Source organism: Dasypus novemcinctus, chromosome X, assembly GCF_030445035.2.
Source record: "Dasypus novemcinctus isolate mDasNov1 chromosome X, mDasNov1.1.hap2, whole genome shotgun sequence".
Taxonomy (NCBI): domain Eukaryota; kingdom Metazoa; phylum Chordata; class Mammalia; order Cingulata; family Dasypodidae; genus Dasypus; species Dasypus novemcinctus.
Genome location: NC_080704.1, coordinates 35968504 through 35985485, shown reverse-complemented (window position 1 = coordinate 35985485; position 16982 = coordinate 35968504). Strand labels below are relative to the sequence as shown.

Here is a 16982-nt window from a genome sequence, read left to right as displayed (position 1 = left end):
GGGTGCTCTGCCTTTGTTCTACCTAATGAAACTCTGGATCTGTATATATATATCTGTGATCACTTAAAGACTGCTTGTGTTTGTCAAGACACTACTGTGTGTCAGATATGGCACTGGGTTCTGTGAAGAAGCAAAAGATGCATTTGACCCTTAACCCAATTAGCTTATTTTCTAGTGGGTGAGACTTGTGACAGTCTGGCACATGGTAGGGGATCTTACTCATTGTGTAAAAACTTTAAATTCTAATTGTTAGTTATTTTGCTACTCAGGGTGAAACATGAGACTCATTTAGACTGAGTTCTGTAGACAGCACAGCTCACCTGGTTTTGTTCATGCTTGATTCTAGAATCTTGTCTCTAATATTCAGGCCGGAACAATTCTGTGAAAAACAGACAAATGAATTAAAAATTTTTAATTCATGATATTGTAAGATTCCAAAAGTTTTGGTAAAATAGCCAATTTTCTGTAATGAGAACTGTACAGAATAACTATCTAGAGAATATTGTACAGTTCTTATTACAGCACAATGTTCTCTAGATATTCTTGAATGGTTATGTGGACTTTATTCTGATACAAGTTTTACAACTGGTAATCATCCTTCATCAATCACATGGTCTTAATTATTTTCTTTTTTTATTTTCTTTTTTAAACTTTATATTGAAGTTTACCTTTCATACATGAACACCCATAAGCAATAAGTGTATAATATAAGCTCTGAACTTACACAACAAACATGCAATCATCATACAGGGCTCCCATACATCTCCCCACCACTAACACCTTGTATTGTGAAACATTTGTTACAAACTGTGAAAGAGCGTCATCAAAACATTACTACTAACTGTTAACCAATATCTTACATTTGATGTGTTTTCCCCCAACCCACCCGGTTAATGACATCCTGTATTAGTATTATCTACTTGTTATAGTTCATGAGAGAAAGTTCTCATATTTGTTCTGTTAATCATAGTCCTTCCACCACTGGATTCCCTTTGTGTGTTATACAGTCCCATTCTTTGTACAATCCATTCAAAGTATACACTCAGTGGCTCTCGTATTCATCACAGAGTTGTGCTGTCATCACTTCAGTCAATTTTAGGATGTTTTCTTTACTCCAAAAAGAAAAATCCCATACCCTTTTATACCCCCTAATGTTGTCTCTTAGAATTGATATATCTTCTGTACAGCTCCCTGTCAGTCATATATCATCTGTCATTGGTATCCCATACCAGTATCCCTCCATTGCCATTGTTGAAACACTCTGTGATCCAGAACTCCCCGAAATTTGAAGCCCAATATAATGTCATGGTCCCTTACTAGGGAATGGCATATAGCGATGAGTTTAATGTTTGGATATACTCATAGTGGCAACAATTAAAAACCACAGTAGGGGGGGTACTGAGTTCCCGGCCAGTGGTGCTCTGTCGTGGTCCCTAGGGGAGCAGCGACAGTCTCCCAGGTACAGTGGTGGGGACCGGGAGGGAGTGAGGGTTCAACAGTGAGCCCCTGATACTAATGACTATGCTTGTGAGCTGATAAACCCAAAATAATAACAAGGCCTAGAGCAACTTTGTGCCTGGGAATTTCCTTCTGTCAGCCTTCATGTTACTCAAATGTGGCCAGTCTCGAAGCCAAACTCAGCATGTAAATGCAATGCCTTCCCCCCAGCGTGGGACATGACACCCGGGGATGAGCCTCCCTGGCAACGAGGGACCACTATCAACTACCAACTGATGATGCAACTGGAAAATGACCTTATACGGAAGGTTCAATGCGGATCAGCAGAATATCCATGTCTACATAAAATACCATGACTTTAAAATGCTGTTTGACCTAAAGTAAGGGGGAAATGGAAAGGAGAAATGAGTTTATATGGCTACGAGTTTCTAAAAAAGAGTCTGGAGGCTGGCAGAAGGTTTGCCCTCATGCACAACTGAGCAGAGTCAGAGAGACAGATAAAGCAGATACAACCCCCAGATATTGGTTCCTTTGAGGGCTAAAGAGACCCATGGGAGTTATGGTCATGGCTGATGGGGTTAACTACCAGGGCAGATGGCCCCTCTTTGGAAATGGTGTTTATGTGTGATGAATCTGGACTCAGATGGGATCTCCCTTCATAAGACTTTCATGCTAATGTGCTGGAGGTGCAGTTAATGTTGGGGTTTAAGATATATTTAGGGGATTTGAATCTCTGGACTGACAATGTGATAGCCAGATCCTGAGCCTCAACAGACTCCAGCACCTACAATCTGATTTATTGGACTTACCACACTCAGCTAAGATGGAGGTGAAGAAGGACAACCACCACACCATGGAGCCTAGAGTGATTACAACTGAAAATGGGAGGATTGCATCCAGCATCCAGGTGGAATCTGAGCCTCCTCTTGACATAAAGGTGCAATGGACACAACCAATCCAGTGTCCACATAGAAGAGGTGGCATTGGATTGGGAAAAGTGGACATAATGGACAAAGGGTATGGGGAAAGGCAGGAAGAGATGAGAGGTGGAGGCATCTTCGGGACATGGAGCTACCCTGGATGGTGCTTCAGAGGTAATCACCGGACATTGTAAATCCTCACAGGGCCTACATGATGGAATAGAGGAGAGTATGGGCCATGATGTGAACCAATGTATATGAGGTGCAGAGGTGCCCAAAGATGTACTTAACCAAATCCAATGGATGTGTCATGATGATGGGAACGAGTGTTGTTGGGGGGGGGGAGAGGGGGGGTGGGGGGGTGGGGTTGAATGGGACCTCACATATATATTTTTAAGGTAATATTATTACAAAGTCAATAAAAAATAAAAAAATTAAAAAAAAAAAAAAAAAAAAAAAAAAAAAAAGAATTGATATATCTTATTTGCCATTGCTGCAAAAGTATTACAATATTACTGTTAACTAAAGTTGTAGTTTTCCCATGAATCACCATATATTTAACACGTTGTAAAGGAAGAACATTCTTACACTTATTCTATTAATCACAGTCTTCATCTACCACCAAAATCACTATATTATACAGTCCCTACCTTGTTCTCTAGCTTCCTTTCAATTGAAATATTATATCCAAAGACTACCCATCAGCCACGATCACATTTATAAATCAGCAGTGTTAGTTATACTCACTATATTGTATCACCATCAGCTCTATTCATTTCCACACTTTTACAATAATTCTGCCTTTTCTTCCCTTGTCATCTGCACTAGACTGCCTGCTTTCTGACTCGTATTACTAAATTCTCTACTTTGTTCATATGCTAAGTTCTAAGTACACCAACAGAGAATTTATTTTAAAAGCATTTCTTTTTAAAGGCATTGCTTCCTTCAAATATCCTTCAAAATCTTGGCTGGCTGCCTGATGTATAGGCCTCATATAATGACCATGTCATGTGAATCTTCAATTCTCTGTCTCTCAGGCTTTAACTTGAGGAATCTTTATTTCTTTTCCAGCTGTATTCCCTCTGCTCAGTCAGCATTTCTTTTAAATTTCTGTAGCAAAGGGAGGGACATTTTCAATCCTATTTGGGATATAAGTGTTTACTAGGTATACATGGATGCTATATATCAGTTATTTTTGCTGTGTAACAAGCTTCCCCTAAATGTAGTAGCTTTGAATAAGAATCATTTCTTTAGCTCAGATTCCTTGAGTCTGCTTTGGACTGTGCTCACCTGTGTGGTTCTTTTGCTGTTCTCAACTGGGCTTATTCATGTATCAGTGGTCAGCCAGCAGTTAATGGCCTCACTCACATGTCTGGCAGTTGGTGGTTATCAGCTGAGATGATAGGGATGATGGTCACATGCCTGCAGTTATTTAGCAGGCTACCATAGTTCATATAACTGTAGAAATTTCCAAGTACGGCCCAATACCCAAGCAGTTTTCAAGCCTCATTTGTGTTGCATTTGCTAATGATCCATTGGCCAAAACAAATCAAGTTGGCCATTCCATATTCAAGGAGTGGAGAAATAATCTGAAGTTCTTGGTGGGAGGAACTGGAACATCTGATTGCAAGGATATAAATGCTGGAAGCAAAAGAATTTTTGAGTATGTATTCTCTACCTTAGATGCTATCTTGTTTTATCACCAAGACATTTACTGTGCGACTTCTTCAGTATTCCCTGGCGGCAATAAGCAATAGCTTGGGGTGTTTACCATTTCTTCAGCACCTGCCCAAAATCATGTGGGTAAGAGTAGCACTTAAAATTTCACTTAACTTATACTTCTTAGGTAGAAGAAAGCACAAACTTGGATATGCATAAAGAATGTCAGGTGTAAGTGCTAAACAAGCATATAAAAGATAGATGGATCAATCGATAGATAGATAGATAGATAGATAGATAGATAGATAGATAGATAGATAGATAGATAGATAGATATAGATGAGAGAGAGAGAGGGACAGGTAGAGAAATAGAGAAAGAAAGATCAGAAATAAACAGAAAACCCTTGACATCAGTGCTTTGCAACCAGGGGCGATTTCCCCCTAGGAGAATATTTGGTAATGCCTGCAGACATGTTTATTACAACTGAAAGAGTATCTGTCCAGGAATGCTGCTTAACATCCTACAATGTTTAGCATCCTATAGTGCATAGGATAATCCCCCACGATTGAAATGTCAATAATGACAAGATTGAGAAACTCTATTTCATATTGAATGCATATAGGATGAAATCATATCATATAGGTCATACATAGAAGGGCACTTAGAAGATGCGAACTAAGAGTTAGAAGACAAAGCTTATTTCAGTCCTCACATTGGTGAAAGAAGGATGTATGTTTGGATATAGTCAGGTTAGAGATGTTCCTCAAGCATAATATTTATCTTGGAAGAGGAAGCCAGATGCACTTGATTATTATCATCCATATTTTCATGACTATGAAATCTTCTCTCCCACATTAGAATGGTTATTAGATGCATTTTGTGGGGACCTTACTTGTAAACTCTAGCTCTTGGAGTCAACAGTGTTTTTGAGTGATTATTAATTCTTCCATATTGAGTAAGACATGTAGAAAAGATCTGATGACCAGGTCATTCTTAGAAATAGGTGCAGTGATTAAGCATACTGTCATGGGATTGTCAATTCTTAATGTGAAATCCAGAGCAAGTTACTTCACCTTTTAGTAAAATGGATATGATAATATTCTGATAAAGAGCATATGAAACAGGGTTTATGAAGAACATTGCCTGACATGTAGAAATCACTCAGTAAATGGTAGTGGTGAGGATAGTGTTGGTGGTAATATCTTTTCTTTCTGAGTAGAAGGAAATATTTTTTATTTGGATTATATTCTCAGCAGCAGGAAAGAATCAATTAAAAAAGAGAGAAACTATAGTCACTGAACTTTAAAAGTCCATGGCTCCCACACCTTTTGTTCCTTCAAAAATATATAAAAACAATTGGTTATCGGGAAGCGGACTTGGTCCAGTGGTTAGGGCGTCCGTCTACCACATGGGAGATCCGCAGTTCAAACTTCGGGCCTCCTTGACCCATGTGGAGCTGGCCCATGCGCAGTGCTGATGCATGCAAGGAGTGCCCTGCCACACAGGGGTGTCCCCCATGTAGGGGAGCCCCATGTGCAAGGAGTGCACCCCATAAGGAGAGCCACCCAGTGCGAAAGAAAGTTCAGCCTGCCCGGGAGTGGCGCCGCACACATGCAGAGCTGACACAACAAGATGACACAACAAAAAGAAACACAGGTTCCCCTTACCACTGACAACAATGGAAGCAGACAAAGAAGACGCAGCAAATAGACACAGAGAACAGACAACCAGGGCAGGAGGGGGAGCAGGGGGAAGGGGAGAGAAATAAATAAATAAATAAATAAATAAATAAATAAATAAATAAATAAAACAATTGGTTGTCATGAATTCTTGAATTCTACTTCTCTAAGTCATGTATATGTGTAGCACATGCCCTTATTGTGCTAAAATATGAATACTTGGTGATACTGGAATCATAGATTTTATTTCCTCTTTAGAGTAATGGGAAAGAATACATATAAACCTAAAGGTTTATGTGTTCATAGCATTTATTTCTAAGTTTTCCAACTTGTACTTATAGAGTGTTCATAGCATTTGTTTCTAAGTTTTTCAATTTGTACTTACAGAGTACAAATATTTAGAGGGAAGCAGTGAGGATCTTCCTTGCTTACATGGAATAGATTTTCCTTTCTTGGAGTCCATGCATAATTTCTAATTTTGCTACAAAGTACTCTATAACTCTTATTTATCGTGTTAAACCACATGTCATCCTTTCAAATAGTCAAAAAGAAAATATTCCCCAATGTTGCTTACGTGGAGAACAGTTACTTTATTAGTAAGATGAGAGTAGCTAAACAATTTTTCCTTTAAACCACAATATTAAACAATAATTCAATTTGATCAGACATATCATTGCTGTCTTCTCCTGACATGGAATTGTGATTGGGAAGGGAATATCGAAAGTCATTTTTTAGATATTTCATCATGTAATTGCTAGTGTAAATCTGATAATGTATCCTTTAGTTAGTTGACTGATTTTTCAGAGATATAAACTGAAACAAAAAAGTTACCAACCTTCACACAACAAACCCAGAAATAGAATATGTGCTTCTTGATTTTTATCAACCAATGGAGACCTGTGAATTACAGAAAAACCACGTGTGAATACTTCAAAGGATGTATGCCAAACACATTATGTGTGTTTTTAAAAAGATTTAGTAGCTTCTTTAAAGCTCTAAGTAAAGCTGTTAGTCTGACTAATCATGTACTCCTGAAACCAATTACATTTTTAGACTAGAGAAATGTTCTTCAAACACTTTTGAAAAAATAAGAGTTCCCTCTGAAAGCCAACACCTTTTAATTAACAAAATACTCAGAACAAAGCTGTCATTTGCAATAGTACGTTACACCTACTGTTATTCATGCTACTATTCCGGTTTGCAAACCCAATTCCTTTCCGCAATTTTGAGCTTGATTTTCTGTCTGCTTAGCTATTGAAGGAAAAACTGTTCTTGGGAGAGCTGTTTAAATTTTCTAACGAATGCATGAGAGAAGCATTATGCGACAACCATCAGTAGACTAGGCATGTGTATATATGTATTTGTGTGTATGTGTGTAGTCTTTATATATGTTTATGTATGTGTGTGTGTTCGGTTTAACTGTAATACGTGTGGTTCTGGCATGAAGTAATTGAGCAGAAAAGACCTGAGCATCTGTTGCTGGAGGGACAGTTAATAACGTGACACCACATGGACTGTTTTCCTTCAGGAGTCTGTGCAGGGAGAGACACTGCCTCCAAAGGACTTAAGAAGAATACCCTTGATGTCCACTGTGAGGTGCTGCCCATTAAGGTTACAGAGGCTGGGGATCTCAAGCGGCAATTCCCCAGGGCCAGGTCCCCATGACCTCCAAAATCATCTTTTTTTTTTAGCTTTGTAGTATGTTTTATTATTTTTTTCTTCTTTATTTTCTTTTAAATGTTACATTCAAAAGATATGAGGTCCCCATATACCCCCCACCCCACCTACCCCATCCCTCCCACATCAACAACCTCTTCCATCATCGCGGCACATCCACTGCACCTGGCAAACACATTCTGGAGCACCACTGCAACACATGGACAGTGGTCCACATTGTAGTCCACACTCTCCCCCAGTCCACCCAGTGGGCCACAGCAGGACACACAACGTCCAGCATCCATCCCTGCAGCACCACCCAGGACAACTCCAAATCCTGAAAATGCCCCCATGCCATATCTCTTCTTCCGTCTCCCTACCATCAGCAGCCACCATGGCCACCCTCTCCATATCACTACTACAATTTCTTCCCTTACTAATCACAATAGTTGCCCAGCGGAACACCAGTAAGTCCACTCTAATCCATAATCTATTCCTCCATCAAAAGGTGGACTTCCAGGCAAGCAGATCAGACTGTGGAGGGATTAAATGAGGCTGGCCAGGAAGCCATTTCCCATGCTACTTAGGAGAACCTCAAGCCCCATCACAGAACTTGTTATTGTGTGTGCTTTATAGTTGGTAGCATCTTAAGCTGCATGGGTTTGGACACTCTCAAGCAATCCACTACCTATCTTCCAAAGTATCAAATTAACAGGAACTACTCTGGAATGGTATATGTAACCTCACGTGACCCTTAGAGATTCTGTTTTCCAGACTGTGCCACCCTCTACAAATCTGACCAGGCCACACTTTACCTAACGAGGCGATTTACTTTTCTAGCTGGTAGTATGAGACAGCATGAAAGAAAGAACTTTATTTTCTAAAAAAATAAATAAAAGTAAAGGCATCCTAAAATGCAGTGTAAGTCTATAGGTTATATATAATAAGATAAATGCCCTTAGGACTTCAAAACTTCTCCTCCAGAATATTTTGCTAAGAACAAAACAAATAAGAAAGAATAAAATGTGCATCGCATGGGTGGAGTTAGAGGCAAATCTTTTTGGGAAAACTAAACTATCTCAAATAGTATCATTCTACCCAAATTGACCCTAATAAAAAGTGTGAAGTAGATGGAGATTACTTTCTTCCTACTTTATGTTATAGGACTTTTCTCTTATTTCTGGAGTCCCAAAGTTATGAATTTCAGCAGTCTGTTCTAAATTTCTATCAGCTACTCTCTCCCCTCATACAAAAGAAAAAACAAAACAAAAACCAAAAAGCCCTCACCTAATAATGATTCTAATAATAGTATACGATTTTGTTCTTCCTAGAGATAAAGAAAATGTTAAAGACTACAATTTTAGGACGCAAGAGAATGGTGTGGTTCTATAACTCATGATGACTTTTAGTTCTATACTTATCCTGGACCCTCCATAACACGGACATCTAGGGTTGATATTTGAAGAGAAAATGTGATTTTGTCTGGAAAAGGGAGAGAAGAATTTTCAAGAAGTACATAGAGCATGTAGAGAGACATAGACATGTGCAAGAGCCTATGCTAATTGGGAAATGCTGAATAGAGAACAGCAAGAATGGTTGGAGGCTAGGCTGCGATTTGAAGTCTTGTTCAGAGTGTACAGAACCTAGAATGCCATGCTAATGTAGAAAGTGAGAAGCTATATTGTTTGAGTAGGAAAGGAAAAAGGAGAAAAAAAACACACACACACGCACACACAGTGTGCTTAACTATCAGAAAACTCTAGTGGGTAACTTACATATATAATTTCATAAAATCATTAGAACAATTTCATGAGATTGGTAGTTTCCCCCATTGTGCCAGTGAAAAGCCTGAGGTTCAGATAAATTCAGTTTAACAATCATGATATAATTCCTTACCCCAAGGTGCTCATAATCTCAGATTAGGTGATTTGTCCAAGGTTGTATATCTAAGAAATGGTAAGGCCAACTGTCTGTGTGGGAAGTACTGTTAAAATCCCCATTTTATGCAGGAGTAAATGGAGATTTCGGAGAGTTTAAGTAATCTGCCTAAGATTATACAACTAAGAAATGGCAGAAGGAAAGTAAACAATTTGGCCCAGATAGTCCACTCTAACTATTTTGCACTCTGCACTTAATCCAGGAATCTTTTCTGCTCCCCTCCCCGTAGAAATATGGAATATAAAAGAGGAATTGACTGATTCTACGTTTTTCTCTTTATTGTTTGACCTTGCATTGACTCTCTGAAGCAGTGGCTCTCCTTCCATTATTTTCTTGCTCTGAAAATAGATAAAATCACCTCATACCAAGAGCCTCAGCATAGTTTTGTATTCTAGCATCCCAAAAACCATTCTTATAGATTGGTGTTATTTAACATTCACTGTGGGTTGAAGGCCTCTATGTTTGCTAAAGCACAGGTACTTTTTAATTTAGTTTTGTTCATTTGTTCAGCAGACATCAATTGAGCACCTACTGTATTTGAGGACCTGTGCTAGGTGCTGAGGATAGAGCAGTGAGTAAGACCAATACAATTCAGATGGTGAAGGCTGGAAGAGCAACTGGAACGACCAGTCCAGCTGGTCTACAAACCAGATAATGTACTCATGCCTGGTACATTTTTTTCCTATTTGTTTTCTTTACTTTTGTTTTATTAAAGATGGCTGAATCATCCCACTCTTGGCCCACCTCTGATTCCGCTTCAGCTGACTCTTTTTTTATTTATTTTTAATTGTCTTTTTTTAAGAAAAGAGACAGATCACAAAAAAAAGTTACATTAAAATATGTAAGAGGTTCCCATATACCCCCAACACACACACACACGCCCCACTCCTCCCACATCAATAGCCTCTTTCATCATGTTGGCACATTCATTGCATTTGTTTTTTGTTTAATTTCCAAATACATTTTATTTTATTTTTTTCTCTCTATTTTTTCATGACCCCACTCCTCCAACATAACAACCTCTTTCATCATTGTGTCATATTCATTGCGTTTGGTAAATACATTTTGGAGCACTGCAGCACTGCATGGATTGTAGTTTACACTCTCCCCCTGTCCATTCAGTGGGTTATGGCAGGATATGCAATGTCCAGCATCTGTCCCTGCAATATCATTTAGGACAACTTCAAGTCCAGAAAATGCTCCCACATCACACCTCTTCTTCCTTCTCCCTGCCCTCAGCAACTGCCATGGCCACTGTCTCACCATCAGTGATACAATTTCTTCCATTGCTAGAGTCACAATAGTTCTATAGTTGAATACCAGTAAGTCCACTCTAATCCATATTTTATTCCACCATCCTGTGGACCCTGGCTTTGTGATGTCCACTCCACTTCTAAATTGAGAAGAGACTTAGATCCCACATGGATGATGGATGCAATTCTCCTGCTTGCAGTTGTAGGCACTCTCAGTTCCCTGGTGTGGTGGTTGACAATATTCACTTCCCTGTTAGCTGACCTGAGTAAATACAACGAATCAGAGAGTAGGAGTTGCAATTCTGCTGAGGCTCAGGGCCCAGCTGACACATGGACAGTCCAGAGATTCAAGTCTCCTGAGTATACACCAACCCCAGGGCCAACCACAGGTTCAGTAAAAGTGACAAAAGAGGCATGTGTAGAAAGGTCACATCTGAGTCCAACTCCATCACACTCAGGAGCACAAATTTCAAAGTAGGGCCCACTGACAGGGCACTGAACTCCAGAGCCATCTTCCATGACCATAGGACCTGTGTGCTCCTTAGCCCTCAGAAGCACCAGTACCTGGGGTTGTATCTACTTTGGCTGTCTCTGGGATCCTGATGAGATGTGCATAAACATGACCCCTCTAATGACCTCCCGACTCATTTTGAAATCACTTAGCCATATAAAATCATTTGTCTTTACCCATTTACCCCTTTTATTCAAGGCCTTTTTTAGTTGCATCACCAGCTGGTAATTGGTAGTAATCCCTCGGCACCAGGGAGGCTAACCTCCGGGAGCTGACTGTCTTTTGTTGTTGCTGTTTTTATACTTCCTTTTTCCTCATTGGATTACTTGGAGAATTTTATTACGTTATTCCAATGTTATTTGTTTGTAATTCTTAATTGTCTTGAGTTATTTTTTTTCAAATGTGCTTTCCAGAAAACAGTGGTCTATTCATTGCCAAGTTTGAGAATTTTTTGTACTCTCATCCTTCACTATATTGAGATTTAAAGTGACATGATCATTTCCACTTCATTAAGTAGTTCTTTGCTGGTCAGAAGCAAGTCCAAAAGGAAAAAAATGCACTATTCCTGCTCTCTCTTGAGAGTCAAATCTTCAATAAGTCAAGTTAAATACACACATTTTCTGACACTTCTCAGAACTTGAAGTCCTCCCAAACTACTGTATGTTGCTTTAGTGTCCTTTGTGTATCAATTTTAAGAATAATTTGTCCATGTTTTTCAGTCAGCCAGACATTCTTCAGTTAGCTCCTATAGTGATGTTCTAATTTCAGTCTTTTTATCCTTGTCCATGCATCTTCCCTAGTGATTCAACTCTTCTTCTGGAATCCCTTTTAAGATTTCCAGATCTTATTGGCTTCTATGCTTCCTCCTGCTGGATCTTGGATCGGTGGATCACAGGATGCTATTTCTGCTTAAGATTATGTTTCATTCTTTCTAGAAAGAATCTCAGATTAGTAAAATAACTTCAAGAAAGGAAATTTATTCCTTATTTCCTCAGTATTGTCTTTCAGTCATTACTTTTTGACATCGTTTTTTATTCTATTTAATAACTCAAACACATTTTCATTTCTTTGTCTTGTTCAAGATTATTTTTTCTACCTGTGGGAACTGTTTGTCTCTTAAAAGTTTGAGGTAAAAGCCATTCTCCATCCTCTCATCTTCTCCTCTATTAAGAAGACAACCTTAAAAGCATATAAAGTAAAACAACCCTGAAAAGTAACTTATGGCCACCTCAGAATGGAAATCCAATGTGGCACATTTTCCTCACTTTCTTAGAACAGTTCTTTTCTTGTCCATGCCTCTCTCAGGTCTCCCATTGAGGTATTGACTTTTGCAGCTTCCCCAGAAAGCTTTCAGTCTGAACTACATAGTCAAATACAGGGTTGCCACTGGTCCCCTGGATATATTAGGCCATTTTGCCTATATCCTCAGGCCATTGACTATAAACTAGATGAGGCATTCCTTTCCTCTCATCACTCACCTCTGATAACCCAGTAGTTTGTTAGTGTTTAGTGCCAATTCACACCAGCATGCTTAGCCCCCTTCAGTAAATATAGGTCCACATGTAGACATCTGACTGTGTTTCCTCCAAATGTTTTAACTTTTCCAGCCCTTATACCCAACTTTTCACTATTTTTGTTCATCAGTGTATTTCTTATTTACCACGTGTGTAGAAACATTTTTATTGTACAATAATAGTTGTACCTAACATTATTGATTACATACTAGTGTCAGGTGATATTATTATGATAATATTATTTTATTGTGTTTCTGCCACTGTTCTATGTTCATTTCTTGTTATTAGTCGTTTAATCCACACAATTGCCCCTCCCACTTCCCTATTATTATTACTCCTTTACTGGGGAGAAAAACTGGAGCTTAGAGAAGTTAAGTTACTTAACCAAAGCCACAGAGTTCCAAAGTCAGAGACAGGGATTCTCTCCCAAGTGTTTATACTCCCAGATTCCAGCTCTTAACCATTATCATTTGCTATATTGCACTATAGTGTTCAACACTATTAATATTAACTTAATACTCAGTTACTAGGTATTTATTAATGATCTTAGAGCAATGTTTCATGTGCAAAAAGAAAAACTGTATTAGTTCTGATTTTCCAAAAATAATGTAGCTTGGTTTTTCTTCACTGCTAGCCTCTTTATTACCAATCTGAAAAAAAAAATGACAAACTGCTCCCAGTATCAAATACATAGCTAAAACAAGAACATTTTATTGGCTTTGATTTCCCTATGGTCCACCTCCAAAGTAATTTACTTATTATTCAAGGAAATCATAATTCAGACATAAAATGTTTTCCTTTTTTTACTTTTGCCTTTTTTCTTCCTTGAATGAATAAAAAAATAGTAAAATTTATTCATCTGACAATGTCTATTTGTTTTTGTTTTTTCACCAATCCCACAATATATTTAATTGTTTTTTGAGAAGGATTCTTACATTAATTGTCCAGGTGTGGAAACAAGCAAAATCACATTTGAACAATTATTTAATGTGTATTAATGAAAAAGTTGAGTCTTGGAATTTTCTTATCACATGTTACCATCTAAAGTATTCATATTATTAGGGAAAAAACATATAATGACATAAGTAATACATTGGCTCAAATTGTTGCCCTTCAATTAAACTTGATTTATTGTTATTGAATCTGGCTTAACTCATGTTCCTAATTTATCTTTTTTTCTCTTTCTCCTTTTTACAAAAAAATATTTTAGCTCCTAGTCAGACTGTTACTCTGGTGACACAACCTGTGGTTACCAAGGAAACTGCCATATCTAAACCAGAAATGCCATCTTCCCTGCTCTTGGAGGTACCTGCTCTGGCAGATTTCAACCGGGCTTGGACAGAACTTACCAACTGGCTTTCTCTGCTTGATCGAGTTATAAAATCACAAAGGGTGATGGTGGGTGATCTTGAAGACATCAATGAGATGATCATCAAACAGAAGGTATGGGGGAGAAAGATACACGCTGAAAGAGGTTATTCTTTAAATGTGTAGATTTTCCACCGGCCAGTCCACTCTCCAGGAACATTTCCCACCGGATTTTAGGCAGATTTTCTCTGTCAGCAAATACACTAGTCTTGCTGCTCCTTTCAGCCAAAGAATGATCAAGGGTACAAATTAATGCAATGATCTGTAGCAGCTGTGTAAAGTTAACAAGAAAAATGAAAACGAATAAAAAATAAACCTTACTAGTATTGTTGACTTAATTAAATTCACTAAACAACTGATAGTTCTTAAAAGTCTATTTAATACCAAATAAATAGCTCAGTTGCGTTATTTGCATTTAAAATGTTTGTTTTGACAGTATGCAGCCATAACATATTATGGAATAAAAAATATAATATAGGAATTGGTTATTATCCACTCTTTAAGATGTCTATGACAATTTTCTTCCTTCAGTGATAAGGGTAATTGAAAGTTAATTATAAATTAAAAATAATAAAATATATTTTTAAATATCCTGGGTCTTTATATTGACATTTATGCAATACCATCTTCAAAATAAAAATGTTTTTATTCAAAAATTGCAATCCTCTGCCCCCTTGGAATGCATTTTGCAAAATTAATACATCAACTAGAAATGTAAGATTATGTTGATATAAATATGGTTTACCTAGATAGAACAAATATATTGTATATCATTTGTGCTTCCCAATATGTAAGAAAAGGAGTTATTTCACTTGTGAAAGCTTTCAAGTGTTTTCTAAAGGAATAGTAAATCATACTGAAAGCATAGAGGTGTTACAGAACTGCCTTTGGGAAATAAAGAAGCAAGGCAGGAAGAATAAGGGGAATTTCATTTTAAAATGAACTTCAGAAAATTAGTAGGAATAAAAATAATCTGGTAGTTAATAATAATCTGCATTTAAATTTAAATTTGGAGACTTTTCTTTGTCATTTGCAAATTACATGAGTCTTTGAATCTTGGTCCTCCTCTTCTGGGTTCAGGGTACCACGAAAACACTTTCACATATACAACGTTCACCATATAATGATGGGTGTATTATTCAGCCAAAGGGGTGCTGATGCAAAGTACCAGAAATCTGTTGGCTTTTATAAAGGGTATTTATTTGGAGTAGAAGCTTACAGTTACAAGGCCCAAAAGAGTCCAACTCAAAGTACCATAAGAAGTATATTCTCACCAAATTCAGCTGCCATGTGTTGAAGCAAAATGGCTGCTGATCTCTGCGAGTGTTCAGCCTTCCTCTTTCTCAGCTACAGAATGGCATAGAACATGTCTCTCTTCCCAGGGTTTTAACTGTTTGAGATTTCTCCTTTCTGTCACATGGCGGGACTGAAATGAACAAGTTCTCTCCTCTTTCATGTCTTCTTCCATGTATCTTTTTTGAGTGAGTGTCCATTTATATAGCCTACCAAGGGGGTGGGGACTCAACCCTGAGTTCCACCCTACTGACATGGTCAAATCAAAGCCCTAATCTTAACATAATTTAATCAGAGACATGTCAGCTGAAGCTAAAACAATCAAAGGGGATCATGCCAAGAGGAACAGACCAGTTTACAAATAAAATCCTTATCTTTTTGGCAGTTCATAAATAGTATCAAACTGTCGACAATGGATATGTGTGTGTATAGATAATTATGTAACTATTATGCATATAAAATCATGGATATAAAGAAAACATAATTAGTTCTACTTCTTTATAAGAAGTATAATAACCACATTATTTCAGAAAAAGCCATTGGGCTCACATCTCTAGTAAATAGTAGAGTAAGGATTTAAAATCCAAGTCTGTTTGATTCCTGAGCCAGTGTTCTTACTCATTATATATGTTTCCTACCAGTAATAACTGTATCTGTAGTTACAATTTAGAGATATATGTATACGTGTCTGTGTATACACACACAAACACACATACTGTCAAATAAAAGAAAAATGTTAAGGCTTTAGAAAAGAGAGATCATTTATTTATCAAAAGGAGACAATTTGCAAATTGGGGAATGCTCTATGCCTAGACAGAAGTGCTCCATTTTTCCTTGAGAAAGAGGCAGCTTATATAGTAAATACAGTGAAGTAACAAACAAAAAATTGATTGATTAAGCAAAAAAACCAAAAAGACAAACAAACAAAAAAATGAGTAAGGAAAGCAAACCTCATAAGGGAATGGAATGCTACCAAAAAAAAAAAGAAAGAAAGAAAGAAAGAAAGAAAGTCCTGGTTTCAGGGAAATCAAGACGTATGTTCAAAGACTATCAGAAGGTTCTAACAGTTATGCAAGGTCGGAGAGTCTCAGATATGTGCGGGTGATTTCAACATGTACAAAAAGTTGGCCTTTGCTTTAGACATATACAAACAGGTTGCCTCCAGTCTCTTGCCAATTCGTTTAACAGTACACACACATGTACAAGCATATCATGTTTTATTGTGCTTCATTTTATAGTGCTTCTCAGATACTGGGATTTTTACAGATTGAAAGTTTGAGGCAACTCTGCTTCAAGCAATTCTATTGGCAATATTTTTGCAATAGCCTTTGCTCACTTTGCATTTCTGCCACGTTTTAGTGATTCTCTCAATATTTCAAACTTTTTCATTATTATTATATCTGTTATGGTGATCTATGATCAGTGTTCTTTTGATGTTACTATTGTAATTGTTTGGGGGCTCTGTGAACTGTGCCCATATAAGACAATGAACTTAATAATGTGGTGTGTGTTCTGAGTGCTCCATGCACCAGCCATTCCCATCTTTCTCTCTCCTTAAGTCTCCCTATTCCCTGTGACTCAACAATATTAAAATTAGGTCAATTAATAACCCTACACTGGTCTCTTAAGTGTTCAAGTGAAAGGAAGAATTGCGTGTCTCTCACTTTAAATCATGGGTTCTTAACCTTTTTTGTTCCATGGACCCCTTTGCCACTCAGGTGAAATGAATACT

At 37.7% G+C, this 16982-nt stretch overlaps 1 protein-coding gene across 3 annotated transcripts in view; it reads left to right on the top strand.

The window, feature by feature from the left end:
- The window catches only part of DMD (dystrophin), a 2676723-nt gene that overhangs the window by 1969846 nt on the left and 689895 nt on the right, over nt 1-16982 (top strand). For all 3 annotated transcript variants that reach the window (XM_058291720.2, XM_023592525.3, XM_058291721.2), the window contains one exon: nt 13800-14032. In XM_058291720.2, the coding sequence (XP_058147703.1) occupies nt 13800-14032 (233 nt within the window). The remainder of the gene's footprint in view (nt 1-13799; nt 14033-16982) is intronic.